Source organism: Plectropomus leopardus, chromosome 8 (genome assembly GCF_026936395.1).
Source record: "Plectropomus leopardus strain MGB_pleo_1.0 chromosome 8, ASM2693639v1, whole genome shotgun sequence".
NCBI classification, from domain to species: Eukaryota; Metazoa; Chordata; class Actinopteri; order Perciformes; family Serranidae; genus Plectropomus; species Plectropomus leopardus.
The window spans coordinates 26,789,551-26,813,219 of record NC_142183.1 but is presented as its reverse complement, the minus strand read 5'-3'; the positions used below and the strand labels follow the sequence as shown (position 1 = coordinate 26,813,219).

General features: G+C 39.3%; 1 protein-coding gene across 6 annotated transcripts in view; it reads right to left on the bottom strand.

Annotated features, from left to right (window-relative positions):
• Positions 1 to 23,669, bottom strand: part of gria1a (glutamate receptor, ionotropic, AMPA 1a) — a 96,779-nt gene that overhangs the window by 37,529 nt on the left and 35,581 nt on the right. For all 6 annotated transcript variants that reach the window (XR_015777298.1, XM_088081287.1, XM_088081286.1 and 3 more), the window contains exons 6-11: positions 20,439 to 20,597; positions 19,705 to 19,872; positions 18,565 to 18,669; positions 17,122 to 17,232; positions 12,524 to 12,730; positions 10,711 to 11,156 (exon numbers count right to left, since the gene is read on the bottom strand). Coding sequence is in view for 5 of the 6 variants with exons in the window: in XM_088081287.1 (XP_087937413.1) it covers positions 10,711 to 11,156; positions 12,524 to 12,730; positions 17,122 to 17,232; positions 18,565 to 18,669; positions 19,705 to 19,872; positions 20,439 to 20,597 (1,196 nt within the window). In the remaining variant the exon portion in view is untranslated. The remainder of the gene's footprint in view (positions 1 to 10,710; positions 11,157 to 12,523; positions 12,731 to 17,121; positions 17,233 to 18,564; positions 18,670 to 19,704; positions 19,873 to 20,438; positions 20,598 to 23,669) is intronic.

Here is a 23,669-nt window from a genome sequence, read left to right as displayed (position 1 = left end):
GGCGAGCTGTGAGAGCGCTCGCTACGCGCCCACACACATACGCACCAGCCTCTTAGTCACTCCAGCCAGAAGACAGGAGTCCAAACAGGGATACATCACAACTGAAAATCAATACCATCAACTCGCATACAAACTGACTTATGGTGCGTTCAATTTGGATCGGTAATAACACAAAGAGATGACATGCATGTGCACTCAACTGCAGTTTTACAGAGACACTTGATGTGAAGCTGCACCCGTCAGACAGAAAAATCTGTGTCTCTCTATGGTTGCCATGGCAGCACACTCTGCACTCCAAACAGTACAGCTGAGCTGAGAGAGACTTTAGTCATCTCACTCCCCCTCCCTCCCTCTCTCTGGCATTCTCTCTATAAGGGCAAGCAGCCCTATAGTGGGATAGAATTGCTATCACAGAGTGAAAGCTCTCATTGCTCTGTGCAACTCACAAGGTAGCAACTACAGGCCTGACTGATAAGCCTCTAAGCGTTGTGGCGCACATCTTTCCAGTCAAACTATTGGCAATGTTTACTTTGGTCCAGGTAGATTTCCCATGTGGCCTCTGGCCTGGTGTATAATTCATGGTTGCTGGAAAGACATTCATACATTGTCACTGCTTGATTACAGCAAACTCCTCTCTGCTGCCGGAAACATATGTGCGCCTCTGTGTAGCTGTGTTTTAAATGCAGATTTGACTTGGTGTCTTTGTGTGTGTACAAAGCGTGATACCCCAGTGTGATCCTCTGGGGATGTACGCGTGTGTGTGTCTCTCACTAGTTTCTGCTTGCGAGCGTGCATGCATGTATGATCAAAAGTTGCCTTCATGCAATCTCCAAATAAATAAAACATAAGTGATGCCGTGTACTAAACTGAACCGTCTCTTTATGAATAAATAATTCCCTCCTACCAAGTCTTCCCCAACTGCTTTGACAGCAACTCACTAACACCCCAATTATGTAACTCAGTTGCTTGTAACATGATCTAATTTCTCGTTGTTAATAATAATAACAAGAACAATAACGCAATATGGTACATAATATGATAAAATCAATAATTCCCTTGATCACACAGAAAAAAAAATCTCTTATCTCCTCCCTTCGGGCTTGATCAGCAACTGAACAGCCACTTACATGAGATTGTACAACATACATGGACTAAAATTCTTGACTTGATAACTTCATTAACTTTGTAATGCAGAGGCTGGCTGATTTAGATGCATGGATGAGAGCATTTTCTGGAGATAAGTTAAGTACATTGCGCTATGTAAAATTTTGGTAAGAGGAAGGGAAACATCTGCTGTGCACCAAGGTGAGCATCTTAAAATAATTCAAAGACACAAACAGCATCAACGAGAGAAAACTGCAAAAATAAAATGGATTAAAATAGTGCCAGCAATGGCAGTGCCAAGCTTTGAGACAACATGCACGATTTGAGTTATTCTAACCCAGGCCTATTTAACTGGCAGCTTGCAGGTCACATCTGGCCCAGAAGAAACCTCAGAGAGGCCCAGCATACATAAATCTGATTTACCAGTATGGCAAAAATATGAAAACTACATAAAGTGTCCAAAAGAACCCAATGGGTAAGCCATCTTGCATAACTGTCATCTCTATTGAGTTACACGTGCAGTACTGATCGGGCAGCATTTACAGATCGGTATAGTGACACCGCAAATCATGTCTTTTGCAAGATTTTTCCGAATGTGAAGCAGTTCCAACCACACTTAGCTTTTCAAAACATCTGGGCTGTAGTCGAGTAGTGAAAAAATACATTCTATGTATTTTCCTTAACACTTTTGCATGACACTGATGAAAAAAAACTTAATGAGGTGAGGTATATGTGTGTGGGAGAGGGAGAGAAAGAGAAATATCACTACAAAGACATATAGTGTGTTATTGTTTACTGTTATTGCCACTTGTTATGGTTCTGAATATTGAAAGCTCTTTTGTAGGAAGTTTTTGCACTTTGTGAAATGCCTGATATGTAATATATGACTAAAAGCATATTTTTTTTATTCCAAAAGTGAAATAATAAACATTGCTATTTTTCACTATATTCATTTGCATTTGTTTAATATTTGTCATTACCAAAATAAATATAAATAAATAAAATAAAGATCCAGCCTGAGTAAATATGTAACTGAATAGTCTTTGTTTTTATCATCTTCATATCATATGTTCATCTGTAATAAATCAATTTTTAAAAATAGATTTGACACTACTCAGACAGTCAGCGGGTTCCAGTGCCTTTGTGTGCATGGGGAATATCAAGTTAAAGAGAACTGAAAACTTGGTTGTGATAGATATTCTCCCAAAGTGAACATTTTGTTGTCTTAGTTCCATTATCGTCAAGCACTAATGCAGTTACAAGCAGAGACCATTTTCAAAGCTCTCTGTGATAGTGTTTTCATAGACACTATGACATCTTAAGTATCAAACTTTTGAAAGAAGCCATATGTGACATTCAGAGCATGTGTATGATATAGAGTCTGAGCTAGGATTGTTTGCACAGGGCTCTCAACATGGAGGTGGCTTAGCCGGCGGCTAGTGGCTGATGGTGCTAAAAGCGCGAACAGCGCTAACAACGGCAACAGTGCTGACACAGGTATTGGTGTCAACCTGGAGGGGGGAAGCAGAGGTTGGATATTATGCTTCTGTGATAACAATGTGGGTCAGGACATCGTTACTACTGGCAACCCCCATGAGCCCAATGCAGAGCGGCAATTAACTATCCAGTGAGACACATTCACATGCACTAATATGCACATGTGGCCGGACCTTCTACCAAAACAAGGATCTGAGAAGCTCGGACTGGAACATGAGGGATTGTGATCACATTCTCTGCTCAGGACACCATTACTTCATTATATCTTTACAGAGCAAACAGTTGTTTGCTGCTGTATTAACCCTTTGAAATCTGAAGTTGTGCTGCTTTCAGATGCCTTTCACAAGTACTTAAAACTTTGAACTCTGAGCAAATTTCATGGGTTAAAAGGCAATGAGCAACTTGGTAGGAAATGTTCCACAAATGCTAGGAAGCTAGGGAAAAACTACAGCTAAGTATCGTGATTAAATATTTAAAAATACGAATTGTGAGTTTTAAGCACCTTTTACTGGTCATTTCCCTTTTTTATTTATTATTTATTTGTTTATTTTTACTCATTTTCAGCTATTTTTTTGTACTTTTTACTCATTTCTTGATTATTATTTTTCTATGAGCATCACTATATGACAAAAACTCGGCCGGTTTACCATAATACACCAAGTACTCCACGTATTATTGAATGATTCTGACCGCCCAACTGAGAAATTGCTGTTGTGGCGCGCGGGGTGTGAGTGACAGAGCTGATTTATTTCAGTCTACAATCATGTAACAAGAGAAACACAGGCGCAAAGGAGAGGAGACAACTCCATGGGGCCATCAGACACACACACACACACACACCTAGGCACATAGACATCAGACACAGACATAAACATCTCAAAACACATTCACTGGAGGAACATCATGAACCCACGCCCTTTTACACAAGTTCTCCTCCTGCCAATAGCTCCCACCAGGCAAGCTTTATGCCGAAACTGGGAGCCAAGTTTAAACCCACAAGGTCGAGTACGATACAGATCGTGCTGAATGTATATGCTGCTTCTATTCCAATATATTTATACCGTCTTACCCTTAGCTTACAGACAGGAGCAGTGGTTCTGATTTTTACCATGATTCATTGGTGCTAGATGGAAGTAAAATCACCTAGATGTGCAGCACCTTCAGTCCCGCTGCTGCTTCACAGTAAAAGCATTCCACTAGCATGGTGCTTTCACCAGAAATGGTTCCCTCAGATTTTGAAATATAAACAAAAAAATACAAATCCATGTGTATTAATCTGAACAAAAACACCTTATTTGGATATTGCACATGCTCATGATATCTGAGCCAAAGCTCCAATAATCTTAGCCATCTAAACATGCATAAAAGATAAAATGATGTAGGGTTTTTTCTAAAAAAAAACAACAAAAAACAATATATGTACTTATACAAAAGCTATCCCTCTCAATCATCACTTATGCCCCACTAGAAGCGTGTGGTGGTGTCTTTATCTGCAGAGACTCTGCCCTTTGCCTGTAATTTTTTTTCCATCTTATTTTGTTGTGGTAGGGACATTTATGGGCATGTAGCCCACAGCCAACAACAGCATGCAGGTGTTGGGACTTCATAAAAAAGGTAAGGACAAGATGCCCAGCACTGAAACACTGGACACATTTTTACAAGCCACATATCATTCGAACATTCCTACACTAGTATGGCATTTTTTCAGGTCAGACAGTTTGACTTTGTTAGAGACCTGTCTCCGTCTTAGCGATACAATCATGCTAGATCTGACAAGAGCAGCAAAATAAGGAGCAAACATTAAATTTATACCATGTCTAGTGTAGTACAGTATACCTTAAAATATTTCCCCATGTGATTAACATTTGTGATTCTGATCCCAGAGGTTGCACGAAACAACCACTCTATAACTTATCAAAGCCAAACAAAAGCACATCCTGTTATCTCTATAACAAAGATAAAAATCACACTCTTAAATCTCTCAGTGCATGAGCAGAGCCAGGTGAAGCAGGAAGCCAAACAGCACCACTGGAAGAGATAGAGGGATCTATGAATGATGAAAAGCAGAGAGGATGAGAGGAGAGGAAGACTAAAAAGAGGTGACTAGAGAGGAAGTAAATGGGTGGACCGATGGATGGATGGATGGATGGATGCATGGATGGACGGATGGATGGATGGATGGATGGATGGATGGATGGATGGATGGACAGAGTGGTGTGGTGGGGTATCACTCTCAAGTCCACCTGTCGGCAGAGATAAACACAGGGAGGGCCCAACAGCACGGACTGGGGCTTATGGGAGAGCCTGACTGACAGTGCTGACATTTAGAAAGAGCATGGTAAACAAGGTCTCACAGAGAATAAATAGCAGGAGGAGCAGGGGGGCTTATACACACATACTTAAGTACTGTACACATTAATGCGTGGACATCAATGTATGAATACATATCTACAAGCATGTATACACACACTAACTAAGCACATGCCATAACTTCAAACCGGTCCAATATAACCAGTACTGTTAGGCAGTGGACAATGAAAATGACTAAGTGTTTGCTTTTAATAGAATAAGCCTATACAGTAGGCACACACACACATACATACATACACACAGGCAGACAGGGAAATTAATCCAGGACAGAGTGGATCGTCAGTGATGTTCCTTGGCCTTTTGTCTCTGATTAAATGGAGAAGCATAAAGAGTGCAGTGCTTTGAGCTGCCTACCTCAGAGCTGAATGCACCTCTAGAACATTTTGTTCTCACCCATTAGTGACAAAGACACACTGACGAGAGGTTTATAAGCACCTGCTCAGAAATGTCAGCTAATTCAGAGACAGCTCTTTACCGTTTTATAACAATAAGACAAAGTTATCAGTGGTTGAAGGTAGTGAGCCAGTCAGTGTTAAATACAAAATAAGTAGATTTAACATGAATAAACACGACTGACATGTATAAAGTCATAAATAATTTGTGAAATCAATTTCTGAAACTTTTACAACTTAACTCATATTTAAATTTAAATTTTATAAATGTTTGTTTTCATTTATTTTTTTTATGATTTTTGTCTTTATTTTATAATAGAAACGATGCAATTTAACAGAGTTTCTACACAGAGTATGCGACTGATGTGTTGCACAGAGATTATATTGTTATTGCCTCATGGCAACTCTTGTCCCTAGTTGGGGTTTTTACATGTGGGCCTACAGTGTGATTAAAATCTGACCCTTTTATTTCATGTCTTTTTTTATTGTTCGTTTTTATTTCATGTCTCCTACCAACAGTTGCTACCAAATTTAGCCAGCTTGCTCCTATTGACTAGAACAATGTCAAATTAATTGTACCAGCTAACTCGTTGCAGATGTAAATGAATGCAGTACACCAATGAAGGCACTAACTTCACATATTGTTGAGTTTAACAAAAATTGCAGATGCTACCTAATTAGCCATCTAGCTAACCTGAATTGTGAGCTTGGGTTATTAGCATCAAAGTAAAAACAGATACACTTTAAAGTTTCCGTAGAAAAGTTACAATGTACCATTGACCCAAATACTGAACTTCAATTTGAGGTACTTGTATTGTCAGTATCTAGTTTATACTTAAACTTTATTACATTTAAAAGGAAATATCACACTTTTTTTAAACAAAGCTGATTCTGCATTAACTTTTATGCTTTTGATACTTACGTTTTTTCTGTACTTGTATCGAAGTAAAACTTTAGATGAAGGACTAGTTCTTGTAATGGCATATATTATAGAGTGGCATTGCTACTTTTAGCTTACTTAACAATCTAAATATTCTTCCACAATTTTTAAGTACATGCTGTTTTGCTATTTCTCACAGAGTCTGCTGTAACGGTCATATTTGTTGCCGTTGAGTGTTTCTTTCTTAAACTTCACAGTAAAATAACAATAAAGTGATTTGAGGACAAGGTTAAAGGAAATCACCAAAACTTTTACATAGAACTAGATTTAAAAAAAATCAAACATACAATACAATATTATACAATAATATAAGTTGCATCACATACCTGGAAATATATTAAAATAAAGTGCATAAACGCAGGTTGTAAATGAGCTTAGAACAAAAAAAAAAAAAAAGAAAATCTAAAGAAATTGGCACACCCTCACATACAAGAACAGAAGTGTTCTCACAAAAGTCTCTCTGGATAAAAAACTCATTCTCTCAAATCCCAATAGCCCAAAGGCAATAGTACAGAGTGTTCATGTGAAACTCTGACAACAGGATATGTGAGGTTACGAATACTACTGCTTTCATCTGACAAAACACGTGTCCTTTTAAAATCGAGCAGGAGCTCTTAACGCTTTAGGAGACACATCAACATGCACCTCTGTGTGTGAATACAGGCTGTGCTAAGTAGAGCAACTAGGTCACCCAAATATTCAAGGGGAAGATGTTTCCTTCAGGGCAGCATTCAGTGGGGTGAAACATTCACTGTGTTGGTTTTTAAGACACAGAGCAGACGCTACCATGCTGATTGTAACACCGCGGACTGCTGCACACTATAACCGACTTGTGGTGTTTTTTATGAGGTCATACTGACTCCCAGACAGTTTCTGTGTCATCAGAAACACAAAAAGGGACAGTGAGAGTCACCTTGGAAGGACATTGTGAGAAACAGAAGACATTTGACTCGAGTCCTTGGAGGATACAAGCACTTAAAGCTGCCACTCTCAAATAAAACTGAAAGCTACAATTCCATTTCATTTAGTAGAAAAATGGGACTTTTGGCAAACAGTCTTGTTTCAGTTTTTACAACTGGAGATGAAATGCAACATGTCTTATATCTGGATAATTTGCAGTCAAAGGTGGCAAGAGCACAATAGCCGCAAGTGAAGAAACAATCTCTTTTGTCCTCTTAAACAGTCGGTGAAACGTCTTGCATCAGCACAGATTGCTTTCCCCCCCCGAGCAAAATAAATGCAAATACTGTGCAAATATGTGTGAACCCATGTCTGGTCAAACACACATACAGAGACATACACATAAATGTACACACACAAAAAAAACTGTGTGTGTGCATACAAAGAGACCACAGGGAACGGACAATTTGCAGGAGCATGGTGACATTCTCTCTCTCTGTAAGGCTTACAAGGAAATCAATAGTTATTGAAGATGCATTTTCTGGCTGTAAGAGAAGAACGCTTGGACAATAGGCCTTATCCTGCAAGAGGCACAGCAGAGTCTCCAGGCAGGAAATGGTAAATGTCAGGTGAGGGCCCGTGGGAGAGGGGATGCGGTACCTACATCATGTAACTGCTGAGCACCTGCAGCATGCATGCCTGAAGGTGCAGAGATTTTCTCCGTTTTGATATTTGCGTAAGGTAAGCGTAAAGTGAAAATACATTTTGTAAATGTCACAAGAAGATAGCCGAGATATATGGACTGCTACACATTTCTGTAATTTCTTTAACCTTCAGCTGCTCAATCAGGGAAGGTTGACTGAGCACTGCTGCTCACATGCAGACCGAGGAGCCTTGCAACACAGTATGTCTCCGGTTGTCGGTCACTGATCAACTGGGATAATGCAAAGTCAGTTCACAGACAATTCAAGAAAATATGTTTTTTAACCTGCCTCTAGTGGTGTCCAGCCATGCAAGACAGATTTGGTTTTATTTTCTCATGCTATCAATTCTTCTCAATACAATGGTGGTGAATAAAATACTGTGTTTTGTGCTCACATTATTAAGAAATCATAAAAAGAGAATTCAACATTTCCCTCATTAAAGGTAAATTATTATGTTTCTTCCTTATTTCCTGTGATATAGACTATATAAACATATACAAATGTCAATGTTACCTACACTGCTACATGTAGCTACACAGGCATGTATTTGGCAAGGTCGGAATCACATGACCAGTTCACTGACAGGGGTTAAGCAGGAAGGAAGCAGTCCACATAAAGAGGCAGATTGAGGTGGTGGATGGGTCACAAACACAAGACTTAACCTAAGAAACAGGTGTTTGGAACCATGTGAACCCAACCCGGTGAACTCTGAGTCATTTTAAGGTTGGCTTATTTTTTTTCTCTATATGTAAACTATGTAACTTTACATTAAGTATGTAACATTTCATGTAATTAATTTGTTAAGATATCACGCAAACCGCCATTTGCACATTTTAATAACATTTCATAAAAACCATTACGTATATCTGAATACGTTGGATTATATGCTGATGTGAGGGAAACATGCAATCTCGGTTGCTGATGTACTGTTTTTCTCCATTTCAGATCCTATGGAACAAAGTGGCCTCTGCCAAGGTTAAAAAAATGAAGCCAATGCAGAGTTGTCAAAAACTGCAGTTCCTTGAATGGCCACTTGAGGCTGACTCCAAAACAGAGTCAGCCCCCCCACATGCTGATATACTCTACTTTATAGCAGAAATACACATGTCTGCAGCCTGGTACAAAAATGGTTTTGGTCTCAAGAGCTAATTTCAACATTCATGACAACTGTGTTAGGGTGAATTTTCTTTATAGTTCATTGGTTTACATTCTATTGAGGCCCAAAGTTACGTATATACAAGGGTGGGGCCGCTTGAGTGAGAGGCTGTCTGCAAGACATCGCTAGAGTCTATGAATCATATCCACTCCTCACTCATCCATAGCTCCAATCTCCCATCTAAATATGGTCACTTCTGGCTCGAAAACCCCCCCCAAAAAAACATGATGGCAATGCTGAAATGCCAAACTCCTAGCTTTAAAACAGCAGTCCACAAATCAAAGCGTGATGTCACAGTAGCTACATCCATTTATACAGGCTATGGCCGGTTCATATCCGGTTGTGTTTAGAAGCTTTGATTGGAGATTTTTTACAGTAGGAAGAGCCGCTAGACTCAGTTACTGTCATTCTCCTGTTGCAATGAAGGACAGAGACACCGTAACACAGAAGACCCACAAACACTGACCAATCAGTGTAGACTGAGCTTTTTCAGTAGGGTGGCTTAAAAAAGACTTTCCAGGACAGACAGTTTGTGGAAAATAAGTGTTTTTTTTTTAACATTAAAGTATGTAAAATGTTCTAGTAGAAACCCAAATAACAACTATTACCCTTAAAACGAGCATCACACAGTCTGCCCCCTTAAAATATCAACTCTGTAAGCACCATAAACTAAACTTCATTCACCTTCATTGTGTTGGGTGGAGGCAGAAATCTTAGACACAGAAATCTGAAAGCCTGGGCAAGAATAGCAGATCATCCAAGCACACTTACAATTATTCTTCAAAGCAACAGCATCAGCCTTTCCATCCTCACAGTATAGTTACTTCAGAACAGATGTATTATGCATACATTCACCATCAAACCACACATATACATAATGTATACAGCTTAATGTTTAAAGAGACAAGAAGCTCTGTGTGTCTCTATGACCTAACCTGTCTCTGCTGGTTCAGAGCTAACAGTGATAATACTGACATTATCTTCTCATCTCCTCCTGCTACTCCCTCTGGAAAGCTCAGAAAGTCGACCTCAGTGTCTCTAATTTCAGACACTTAATGAGATTTTTAATTGGTGACCTTTTGAGAATGGTTTCATACCACAGCTCATGAGAGCACTCAAGAGGAAGCCGACACATACCACTCAATACTCATGCCAGGATCCTTCATAACAATCTTTAAAGGCTCTAATATTTACCTTCACCCACAGATTGACTAATCGATACACAGACCAGCAGCCTGATAGAGATGGATTTAAAAAAACATTGGAGGGAGCTAACAACAACAAGTTTTTATAGTACTAGAAGTTCATGGCATGTTTATATCACCAAAGGAAGTATCTGGAAACAGGAGAATGAAAACACAACACTCTGCAACATGACCACATCATAAACTCCCTATGCTGCTCCTCATCAAACTTTTATCGCTGCTCTGTATGACAAGTGACTGGCAAAGAACAAAATCTCAATAAACAAAGCCCAACTGAGTTGCACAAGAAAGCAACACACAATGCTGAAGCGTCGGTGTGGCAGACAGAAATATATTGTACGTAGGTGGCGCTTAGTGTCTCTTTGTGTACCAACAAACAAAAGCAGAAACTCAAAGCACTGTGGATGCAATACATCAAAATTTTGTAGCCTGACTCTCTTACCGTGGTGAGATATCGCAGCCCTGCTGCATAAAGGCCCCCAGTGAGAACCAGAGGGAGTTGAAGATGCCAAACTCATTGGTCTGCTCGGGACTCTGCTGGTTGGTGTTCTGTTGCGTCGGTGTCTGACCCTGCTGCACCCCATTGGAGGCGGATGCTTGGTCGGGAGTCTGCGGCTCTGCGCCCTCCTCGTAGTCCTCAGCGTGCCATTCATATGGGCTGAATCGACTGACAAGGAACAGGACGACACTGACGCCAATGTAGGCAAACACAATGCACATCCAGATTTCATAAGCCAGTGGGTCCAGGAATGAAAACACGCCAGGTTTGGATTTGGTGGGTTTCTTGATCATAATAGAGATACCCAGGGACATGAAGGGCTTGGAGAAGTCAATCACTTCTTCACGAACCAGGGTGATGGTGAGAGGTGCCACGGCCACGTCTGCTTTCTGTGAGAGGGACACAGAGGCAGGCAGCCATGTAAACAAAAGCACACTGCATTTATTTTAGGTTCTACGATATATGTTTATTAACGAAATAAAACACGGGATTTTCTTTGTCAAAACAAAAGCAATAAATCTAACTATCAGTGGCAATGCCAGGATTTTGCAAATGAGGTGGCACAGGGGGGGACCAAGAACCAGTCAGGGGGGGCCCATGGGAAATCAGAAAATTCTATCTGAAATAAATAAAGCATTGGTAATAGGCTTTTTTTTTTTTTTAAAAAAAGGCCCAATTTCCAGGCTCTTGTGCAGTGTCTTGTGCCCTGTGACAGGTGGTATTTCATTGAAGTGGCACTGCAAAAATCATTTTGTATTGAATAGCTGTTTAGCATCAATAAATAAACACATTTTTTTTTCTACCAGATACAAAAACATTGCATATTCATAAATTATTCATTTAACATGTTTTTTTTTCAAGATAAACTTTGCAGTGTGCAGATTGAAAGTGCTGATCCAGTGGAGTTGGACAGATTGACAGTGCTCTAGAATCTCTTAAATTTTCTGTCTTTCATTACTACAACAAAGCAAGCAGACTATTAAAAAACAGTTAGAAAGGTTGCTTTAATTAATTGGTTTTGGCAATGTGCACATCAGCATGTTAAAGGGATACTTGCTGATTATTAACCAGCTTTGTATCATAACAGTTATAACAGTGACACCACCCATGCACCATTCAGCACAGTTTCGCTGGCTCTCAGGCTGTTTCTCAATCTACGGGCTTTACTTCTGGATTTTCGTATTGCAGCACCATCCATACAGTCACCATGGATATAAAGAGTATAAAAGTGTATTTAGAGACAAACCCATCCCGCTGTCTCTCTGTCTTTCTCTCTCAAATTCAGACCAAACTGATTAAAACAGTAAAACTAGGGAGCGCTGAATCAATTATAAATCAAGATTCTGTTACTGCATTGCCACTTTATTGCCTACAATTTTTCTTACCGTTTAACTGTAATATGACATCATTTGTTACCAGCCAGCTGCCATTATGTCAAACAGATAGGTGCTTAAGGTTACGCACCAGTGGGAGCATTTATTGGTCTGCTGCGGTACAGTGCATTCTTGTAGTTTTCTACCTCTTAAGCAAAAAACAAATGCCACAGTCCTTTTCCTTGGCTTCCTTTTCTGGTAATGTAGCGTCAGTTTTAAAAGTATTTAAGTCTTTTTACTTCATTACTTCATGGTTTTAAGGAAAGACCATCTTTCAAAGATAGCAAAATGCTCTTTAAGACTAAACAACATTAGTTTTTCAGTAGTTTATGTTACTTTTTCAGCTTTAGATGGAGAATGATCCAACGTAAAACTCCACTCACCCCATACACCAGTTCTCCCACCATGCCGTTCCACATCTTGGTTTCCGGATCTCTGGCTCCATATTTGCCATCTGAAACAATCTTCAGTTTGTACTGGTAGCCCACATGTTTAGCTATTTCTGCAGCCAGCTCCACGATGTAACCCTCGTACTTGTCATTTCCCGACAGCTGCTCGTGGTTCTTCTTCAGCATCACATATGGAGACTCCTGTCGGACGCAGGGCAATTTTAATTCAGTTACACCACAGTGTCAAAAACAACTTGCAGGAAATTACTCAACAGTTTCTGAAATAATTAAAATTTTGCTGATGTGAAAACAAAATGTGCACAGATACGCATCATTTCTTGTCACAAGCTGTTGTAACTGTAAGTAACATTACTTTTACAGCAGAACAATTTGTTAAGCTAATTTAATCAGAGACAGCATTATGGATGATAATAAAGCTTAAACATGTAGTTAAGTTTTATATGACTATTAAAAATATTGCAAAGGGAATATGGATGCATTTTATGCTTTGGCACAATTCATCATTAATCTTTTTACCTCTTGTTCATAGCTGAAGCTTTGGAAGCAACAAAAAAATCTTAATGGGCCAAAAATATAATTGTTACTCTGAAAGGCTTGAACGAAAGATAATTATATGAAATTACAAGGTATTATTTTGGCTTTGTTCCTTGAAGGTATGGTGTGTAATTCAAACACAAAAGGTGCATAAGTATCATCATTACGACAGCGTTTGCCACACTGAAAGGTGTGCTGATAACATAGAGCTGCTTGTGAGGAAGCAAAGGAATTGGACAGGGTTATTAAAGCTGAGGAGACATCGGATCTGAGATGAAGTACCCGTGTGTGTCTGTGTTTGTGTGTGTGTGTGTGTGTGTGTGTGTGTGTATATTTGAGCCATGTGTATGGTGAAGCAGACACCGCTGACCTCTGCTCCAGGGCCAGGATGTTATTCTTGTTATATCCTACCCACATTTGTACATCTCACACTGATTGGATGTCCTAAGAAATTACAGCTGACATGACACCTGGCGCCCATCTTTACATTGAGAAAAATATATTTCATATAGACTTCCAGACAACTCTGAACTGTCCACCAGCACTTTATGGCCCTCAATTCCCACAAGCTGTTATGTATGCCTTCTTTTAGCTAAGGCTGTGCTGAGTGGAGCAAATCCTGCCATCATATTTCATCAGGGTCTAGAGATTGGGGGCGTGGGGGTGGGGGGTTCCTCTGTGTGTTACAGTTATCTGGGTTCTCCTGCTCTTTATGGTTGAGGTGAAGGTAATCATTGTTACACATGGAAACCCAAGGCCCACTGGTAGAGAAACGGCACCCCAGGGATACAGTGGTGAGAAAGGTCTGGCGTGCAGCGCTCTGACAGGGTATGCACTTGGAGTCAGACAGATACACACACGAGTACACACACAGACAGGCTCAAACTTGAAAACAGGCATGTGTACATGTGGAGGCATGACATGGCATACAGAAGGTCCTGGAGGACTCAGTCTCATTGACCTCAGACATTTCCACTGAGATCCGCTGTCACTCAGCCATGTTAAAAATGAGACAGAGACACATGCACACATTTCAAACAAACATTACGCACAAACACACAAAAGAATACGAGATAGCGCAAAATGCATTGGAATGAGTATGTTTTGCCATAGGTAAAAATACATAAATAAACCTATTTTATTCCTTTGAGTACAATTTAAACAGACCTTGAGGGAATTTAGAAAATTACATAATTTGCTCTTTCATGCTACCATGTCCCGCTGAATTGGTGAAGGTTTCAAAGGGTTAATACCAGTAGCCGCTCACAATGAGTATGCCATTAATAACTAACACCTAACATGCCAACACTTAATCTTAAAATTCCACTCGTGGCCTGGTTTTAGCATAAAGCCACGATTGGGAAGACACCAATCTCCAGTTCCCCATTTAACATGCTCTGCTTCACTCCTCCAGATCTCCTGTTAACCCCGGCCTGGTGCGTGTTCACCGGCTGGGACGGTAGGGATTGTGGGAAAGAACAAAGTGAAACCCTCACATTGGCAAAACAACACACTCCCTCAAGCAAACGAATCAGCGAGCACAAAAGTTATATGTTGTAAAACTCTACTGCTACCCTGCAGCCCAATAACTGTTCACACCTTATCTCTTCTCTTAGGTTCCAAGACAGAGAACCAATTTATCTTCCAAGAAAAGGGGACACTGATAGGAGATTATGTCAGAGAGACTTATTTTAGGTCTGTTCTCTTGGGAGACTGCAACCTTCGGGTTTAAATGAGGATCTTCATGTTTCTTTATGAGATGGCAGTTGACTATATGTTAGGTTTTACATGTATGTCCAATGCGCTACATGAGCTCCAAGCCTTTGTTTTCCAGTTTATTGACAGAGTCCTGTCAGATAAACTTAAGTACCCCATAATCAACATTGTCATTTACAAATGTGCTCATTTTGAATTTATTTTAAACTGACGGTCATTTATTTATCATATAAACGCTGATATTGTTACTTTATATATATATATATGTATGTATATATATATATATATATATATATATATAAAATTGAACTATCATTGTTAATGTTAATGACAGCAGAAGCAATATTTTTAACCATTTATTCATTATTCATATAGGCTCCTAGCTCCTCAAACTATTTATACATTACTTTTAGCTATCTATTTTGACCATAAAACCATTACTTTTAGCTAACTATTTAAATCACTTATCTTATCCATTATTTTTTGCAATCTATTTCATCCATTAATCAATTATTTTCATCTTAATATTTTAACTATTTAGATATTACTTTTAGCATTAGTATTTTCCAAATGGATGTTGTTTATTAACTATGTAAAAGTGTTTTTTTTCTAACATTTTCACTATCTGTATCAACCATTTTAGCCATTACTTTTAGCTCTTTATTGGCCATTAGTCTTTAACTTTTAGCTATCTGTTTTGGCCATTTAGTCATTACTTTAAGCTACCTATTTCAACCATTTCCATTATTTTTATCCAGTTAAATCAGCTATAAACAAATTGTGTGTACTACGTAGCTCCTTCATAATTATTTGAATGAATAGTGTTATTGCTGGGGTTTATTTAAATTAAGCGATTCACTATTGCAGTCATTTAAGCTCCAACTTGTGGACACTTAAGCAATTCTTTCCCCCCAAGTGGGAAATATAGTTGCCATCAGAAATTCTCCATATCTTAATTAAGAACTGAGAGGCTGATGTGAACAGTTTCTCCCACTCGGGTGCTTTTATTTATGATCTGTATATGACATGAATGCAGCACTACCAGATGATTGTCATTGGTAGTGTCGCCATGTGTTGTGTTCAGCATTTTCTGCTGATACACCCTGACTGAAAGCTCGCCTCTACAAAAAGATAGCACAGATTGGAGTGTTATTTTCCATTACTCTACATTGTCTCCCAGCTCTATCACCTCCATCAAGCCTTTATCTGGTGAGCGGCGAGTTTCTCTTAAGGGAAGCACGTACTGTACTTGAAATACCCCATTAACCCTTACGGCGGAGATCAGCTGCACACATTTTGCCCTGCTAGACCTTAAGTCTGCAGCAGCATTCTGAAAATCATCGAGTGTTTTATCCATGCATTGGATAACTGTATCTGCTTCAAGTCCGACAAAATAACATGGTGGCAGTGATTCGTAGATAAAAGACATTTCCACTTCAAAAACAATACCAGGAGTAACAGAATAACCAGCGCTGGGCTTCGGGCATCCACAGACACTGAAAATTCTTTGATATTAAATTTTCAAAGAGATGCAGACACCGAGAACATCCTGTGCCTGCAAATATATACTACAATATTTATTATAGCCTATTATATATGAGCCAGGTATTGCCAGCCATGTTGCTTTCCATTTCTTTGGAGAAAATGTCATGATAACCTAGCTGCCAAGAGAACTGGTCAGATTGAATCTTTGCTGCCGTGTTCTCAAATCCAACCTCATTCACAGACCCTGGCAGCTCCGTCTCAGGAATGTAGGCCAGGACATTAAACAACATGATCATGCTGTGTTGAATAGCCTGATGAGGTAAGCGGAGCCAAATAAAGAGCACAGTAAGAGATAGAAATGATGAAAACACTGACACTTCAAATCAGTCTTCTAACTACAGCCTTAAACATAAATGCACTATGGGCCAGTTTTTATTTTGTTTGTGTCGCCTAACATTACACCTTACAACATTAAATTGAGGTTGTGTCCTTGTGCTGTCTTTTGAATGAATCGTAAATATGTACAGTGGAACTCTCCGAGATGGTAAGTCAGGTTCCCCAAGATAAAATACTGTAATGTACTTGCCAAATTAAATGATAGCAGTTGTGATTCTGAGCATGCACGAGTCAGACAGTTAGCAGGATACAGTTGGTAAGTGAAGGAAGGGAGGGAGATACAATCACAGATGTCGGCTGAATTCTATCTGGGGCCTGAACTTTTGAAAACTCTATCATAAAAGAAAATGAGAAAATGTTACACCTCCCTTTCTCTGTCTCAGTCGCATCTATTTCACTGGCCCCTCCTTTTCCAAAATCAACCTTTCTTTTTTACTTACCAAGATAGTGGTGACTATGTAAGTCCTGTTCTGCAGACCGTAAGTATCGTTGCTGCCCCTCATGAAGCTGGCAGTAGTCACATACTTTTCATCTTCATTCCAGTAACCAACCTAAAACAAGAGTACATGTCAAAAATGCTAAAAGTGACAGTTTGGGGGGGAAAAAATCCTTTTACTTGCAGTCACATTTAGAAAAAACACTACTTTTCTCATTTGTGCTGACATTTAATTCAGAGGTGAGCACACACCCTCTGAGATATGTTTTGGAGCAACTGTAGAAAAAAATAATTCAGAATTGGGCATTTGACTGTAACATTTGTTAGGATGTTGATATTTGACAGGGGTGCTAACAACACAAATAAAGCTGAAACTGTCACTTTCCATGTGTCCTCACTTTGAACACTTGCAAATTGTTGTTATTATAAGATTTCTCTGATGTATGTTGTCCACCAGCAGCCTTATTTTTTTCACTTTGTTTTTTTTCTGTTTCTATTTCTCACAGTTTCCCGTTATTTCAACCGCATTTATATATACTGAGCATACATTTAATGTAAAGCTTTCATTTTTGCTCCCATATTTCACACACACACACACACACACACACACACACACACACACACACACACACACACACACATATATATATATATGTATATCTCTCTCAAATTTTTCTCAAAATCTGTGTTGGGCAGCACTTCTACTTTTCCAAGATACTTTATCTACCCGACAGGTGTGACATATCAAAATGCTGATAAAAAGCAACATTATTATACAGGTGTTCCTTGGGATGGTCAAAATTTCAAATCCAAAATGTTGCCATATTGGGGCAGTTTTCGTCTTTTTAGGAGAAGGGTTAAAAGGGTCTGCCATGTCTACTCTTATCTCCAAAGTAAACAACACAGCATGTGCTACTCTGGATTGGTTGTGAGTCCAGTCAAATTTGTTCAGTGTATTTTCACAGTATCTTATAAGAATATAACATATAGCTAATTTCACACTTTTGCAACTGGAGATATTTAGGATTTCACACAAAAAACTTTTTAGGAAATCTAAAATGCACATACTTTTGCAGAAAAAGCATCAAAATGTAAAGTTTTCTAAATGGAAGTATAATAAATCCACGTTTCTGGTTGACATTTCATGCTCAAAGCATATATGGGATTAAACATGAAATTGGTCTAATATGTTACTCTTCCACTTCAATGAAAAAAAGGAGTAAATCTCCTGAAAAATGCATGCATTTTCAGTCACTGTGTGTGTGTGAGTGTTTTTATTCTTAAGATGTCTCTTCAGAGCATTCTTAAGCATAATTCTTATTAGTCTGATAAATATGAGTTTGTTGGATTTATTGAATATTGTGTAAAGTGAGCAGGGAAAGTGATTAAAAAGAGTCCTTGAGCAAATATAAATATTTTAATTTGGTGCCACAGGCAACAGACTTACCTTCTTTGGTCCAGAAGGGGCTAATTCCATGACGCTAACAGTGTAGTTGGTTCTGCGGCCTTTCTCATTGAACTGAATGTGACCAGTCAATCCATCTATGCGGACCTATAATGGAGTCACAGATATTGAATAAGTAATTCACAGGCACAGACAGATGGGTAAATAATGGATGCCGTGAAGCATGATATTCATATAGTCCATTTTCATAATGTATGCGCTAGCAGCCAGCATTTGTATGTTGCGCTTACACGCGATGCATGTTAAGCATAGCATGCGCGTGTTTGTATAAGTATTCATTTGTGAAAGTCCACAGAGCTGCGTCCCTACGGAAAATGAATGACAGACGGTGTGCTTGCATGTGTACAGTGCAGTGTGTTTGTCTTGGCTGTGTGATGGAGTTAATTGAGCGAACACGGCTCGAATCTCCAGTCCGTCCGCAGGCAGATGGCTAGATTGACACTGAGCAGGCCTCTGCACAGCCACTCAGCAGACAGACCCTCGAGCTGCACACACGGACAAACACACACGAACACACACACACACACACACACACACACACACACAAACACTCACATGCAATTACACATAACCCTCACAAACATAGTGCATTAATTAAACCTCCATATTTTGTGTAAATGGTGTTCCCGGGTACATAAATTACATATTTGATTTTAAATTGTGTTTTTAAATGTTAACTGTATTCCTGCAAAGTCACTTAAAAAAAAAATCAGATATAATAAAATAATTGTCGTTGTTCCTTGATATATTTGGTTTTACATGCATGAGTGTCCCCACAAGACAGTGTGTGAAGTCTAAAGGCCAGTACAGCATTTCTATTTCCATCTCCAAATATTACATTTCTAAACTCAATTGCTGATGTCATATTCCATGATGATCACGGCTGAGTGTTATTGCCTGCAGGTTTTGTTTACGAGCCATGATGTCACATTTGATACTGGGAAGCTCTCCTACGACTTAATGTGAACTTTACACGACAGAATGAGACCTAATTTGTTCAGCCAGCCCCAACTCAGGAGCTGTTAGCCAATGTGTCACTCAAGAATTTGCATGAGTGTGTGTGTGTGTGTGTGTGTGTATGTGTGTGCACACACTGTCGTGCATTTATGTGTGCGCACAGACCTGCTGCAGGGCTCTCTGGATGTCTATGCCCTGTCCCCAGGGAGCTGGTGGGTTGGCAAGGCACTCTCCAGCATTGCCCCTGCGAGAGATGTCTATCCTCTGTCTCCTTAAATTCTGGAAGGCCGTGGACATGACTTTCACTCCGTCATATGTTAGAGCGCCTGTGTACTGTAAAGAGAGAGCAGGTAGTTCAAACAGAAGCACACACAGAGATAAAAACTAATGAAGGTCTTGGTTGAGGAAAACAATGGAAAAAAGTTCATTGAATTCTGAAGTTCTCCAGCTTTGTGTTTACACTAAGACATCATTTCTATTGCTTAAGTTTTCCGTTTGTTTCTTGACCCTGTAAAAAAATCCTTTATCTCAGCTGGCTGGACAGCTGTTATGGCTAAAAATCAATAATCATTTTATAGCAGAGATCCCACATCTGAATCACCTAACTCAGAAAGGATCAGGGGTTATCAGTGCACAAGATTTATTAGAAACCATTTCATGGCTTTTTGCAATATGCCGCTGACAGTCAAAACAAACTAACTGACTGACAGGGAAATGACAACTTTCTTATGTAACCGTGACCTCACACAGAAAATCCAACTTTTAGAAAAATCCAGATTTATTTTTACATTACTTTAAATGTGACATCTTAGCATATCCTGTGCTGCTTTATTACTTCTTTTAATAACGCTTCAAAGATAGAAAATAAAAGGACAGTTCAGAGAGTAAAGCAGTAGTACTTTGAGTCCACTCTTGGGCACTTTGGAGTCTTTGTTGTCAAACTCCATCCACTGCTGGACGACACGGCTGACGCTGGGCTCAGAGTTGTTGACGAGCTGAAAGCCAGTGATGTTCGCCCCACCTTTCCTCAAGTCTGTCAGGTCGATGTCAAGGAAACCCTGAGACAAGAGGTGGACAGGCAAAGAGCTGAACTGAGACATACAGTGTAGGAAATGATATGTAATTATTAATAAAATTAGGACTTCATTCAAGTGCACAATGCATGATTACACTGATTGCACACAAGGCAGAATTTACTAAAATTCATGGCAGTGGACATTGAAATACACTTGCCACAAGAAGAAAAAGGACAGAGAGAGATTCCATTTAAAGCAGATTGAGGGCTACTCGACACCGACAACATCTTGCAATACGTGACCATGATTTCTTTTTTGGTTGCTGGCTGCAGTGACAATCCCAAATCTGAGGGATCACTAGATCACATCGAAACTTTTTGGCCTGTGACCTCTTCGAACAAATCAATAGCAACTTGCAGCCCTTTGTCACAGGTTATGCCTCAAGCTGAACTTCAGCTGTGAGCACTTCAAAAGTCAACAGAGTGATTATTTCTTTAAGATTATTCCTTTTGAGGGATTTTCAAAGATCTGAAGAGGTCAAAGTATCCAGCAGTTTACAAAAAAAAGTAAAACAGTCCGAAAAACAAATTTAGTGAGACAGAAATTTGTTTCCCTCTTATCTATGTAATCATCCTGTGAGCCCCTCGGATTTATCCTGACATCCTCCAGCCGGTTGTGACCGGCTGGAGGATGGTAATCACAAGGGAGAAAATCAGAAAAAAAGCATATTTACACTGCACCCAATCTCAGAAGCCAACACCTATCTTCTGACCAAAAACTTTTTTGGGGTTCTGGTATAGCTAGCTGATATCCAGTCCAAGACTTACGCTTGTGTGTGCCAGTGATTGTTTACAGATCAATAACAACTTTAGATGGGTGCAGACATTTCCAATCTCTATAAACATGTTTCTGTAAGGATTGCAGGTGAATTAGAAAAAAAAATCTGATTGAAAAGCTAAATAGCCAACGGGTTCTGAGATTGCATTTCAGCGAATGCGGTCTGCTTCTTTTACTCTCCAAATGGACTGTTTACTTGCAGGCAACCAGAAGTCCACTCAAACATGACAGGTCAATACTACGTGGACTACAAACAGACTACAAATGGAAACAAAAACGCTTCTGATACCAAACTGTTGTCCTGTTGCCTATCGATACTGTATGCATATTTAGATATCTGTTTGTAGAGATTATGCTGCACTAAGCTTGCAACGGTATGAGATTTTCATGTTATGATAACTGTCTCAGAAAATATTGCGGTTTGATGGTATATTACAGCATTATTATTATTATCATTAACTGTCAGAATGAACCCTTAAGGGAATGAAAACAGAAGGGCTGTGTTGAACAAATGTTTCATCGCTATGATTAAGACTTGACACCAACTTTTTAATGGAACTGTGTGCATAAAGTTTCCCTTTTGAAAATAACTACAATGAAGGTGATATTTTCTGTCAAGTTGCATTTTTTTGAATATTGTAGATAAGAAAATGTACACGGTATGATAATTGTCAACTTTCATATCATCGTATACCTAAAAACCAATATAGCACTCCAACCCTATGCTGAACCATATAATTTTTGTTTTGGTTCTTTGACCTTTTATTTCTTGTAAACTGATAATTTTAACTCTAAAACTTCAAATAAAACAAGGAGAAAAGCATTGCTTTCTTTCAGGGGGTCACAAACCTTAAAGGACCCAGTGGTCTAGTGGGCACCTGGCATTAGAGGGAGGGTAATGTTGCAAAAAGCATTACACTGTAGCTATTGCTTTTAACTCCACCATCAAAAGTGCAAGGGTTAATATCATAATGAAAATGGCAAATCCTCCTTTTTCACTTAGAGAGGTTATCCCATTGAGCATACTTCATCCCCGTCTTTCCTGAGGGGCAAGACAAGTGAGAAAGAAAATAGAAACCTCATTTCATGTCTGTGTTCAGTCCGGAGCTAATCTCTGATAGACTGAGTCCTCATAGGCTACTGTTAACAATGGAAGGATCAAAACCTTATAGGCTACTGTGAACAATGCAAAGGATGCCTCGGGCAGAGCAGAATGGAGAAAGAAGCGATTTACTGTAATGGTATCATGTATTTTTTCCCCTGACTATTATGTGGAGAGAGCAGAGCGAGAGAAAGGCAGAGAGGCAGATTCGGTCTCTCAGCAGGCTGCCTGTCAGCGCTGGGAGAAGACGACGCAGACGAGTGGGAATGGGGAGGAGGAAAGACCAAGCGAGAGAGGGGGAGAGAAGATTTGTCTGTGATTTGTGTAAGATTTAAGAGCAAAGTTTCGACTGATGAAAAAAAAAAGGTGTCTCTGGTGTTTCTCCTGCTCGCCAGGCATCTGTCTGACTTCACAGAATATTTTATCCTTTGTCTTTCTTCTCTGCCTCGATGTTATTTGTTTCATGTCAGTTGAAGCTTTGGCTCTCTTTCGGCCGTGTGTCTATCTCAAACTCTCACTTGTTTGCTCTTTCTGATCCTCACAGCCATACAGTAAAGACAAATGAAGAAAAAAGAAGTTGCTGATTGTTAACCAGCGGTGGAAAGTAGCTAAGATAGTAAAGAGAAGAAGAAAGAGAGTTGGTATGTAACGATACATCAGTATGAATTTATATATTGAATAAATTCAATTATCAACAATCCAATATTATTGATACAAAGGAACACTGATGCATATATTCATGTCATATACTCATCCATCCAAGCGCACCTCATTCCTAAACATTAAAACAGCGCTAGCAGCCTTAGCCCAGGCAAATACTGGTAAACAGACAAGAAAAAGACAATAAGGATATTTACTGAAATCCTCTCATATTCATCACAGGCCCCTGAATTCAGTCAAATCAAAACTGCATTGGGGTAGACATTGTAATTTTAGCAAATATCGTACCGTTGTCCATAAAATCCATATAATGTATTGGGATGAAACTAATAGACTGTTTCACAGCTATTCTGTTGCTAGGGCAACAGCTTATATCCTTGTTTACTTCCTGTCAGTTACCTCATTAACAAACTTTCCAACAGGAAAAACAAAGGACCTATTTAGTGAGACTGGGGATCGGTACTTGACAACTTTAAGGTATCGACCAAAATAACCTAGTCCCATGTAGGATCAAA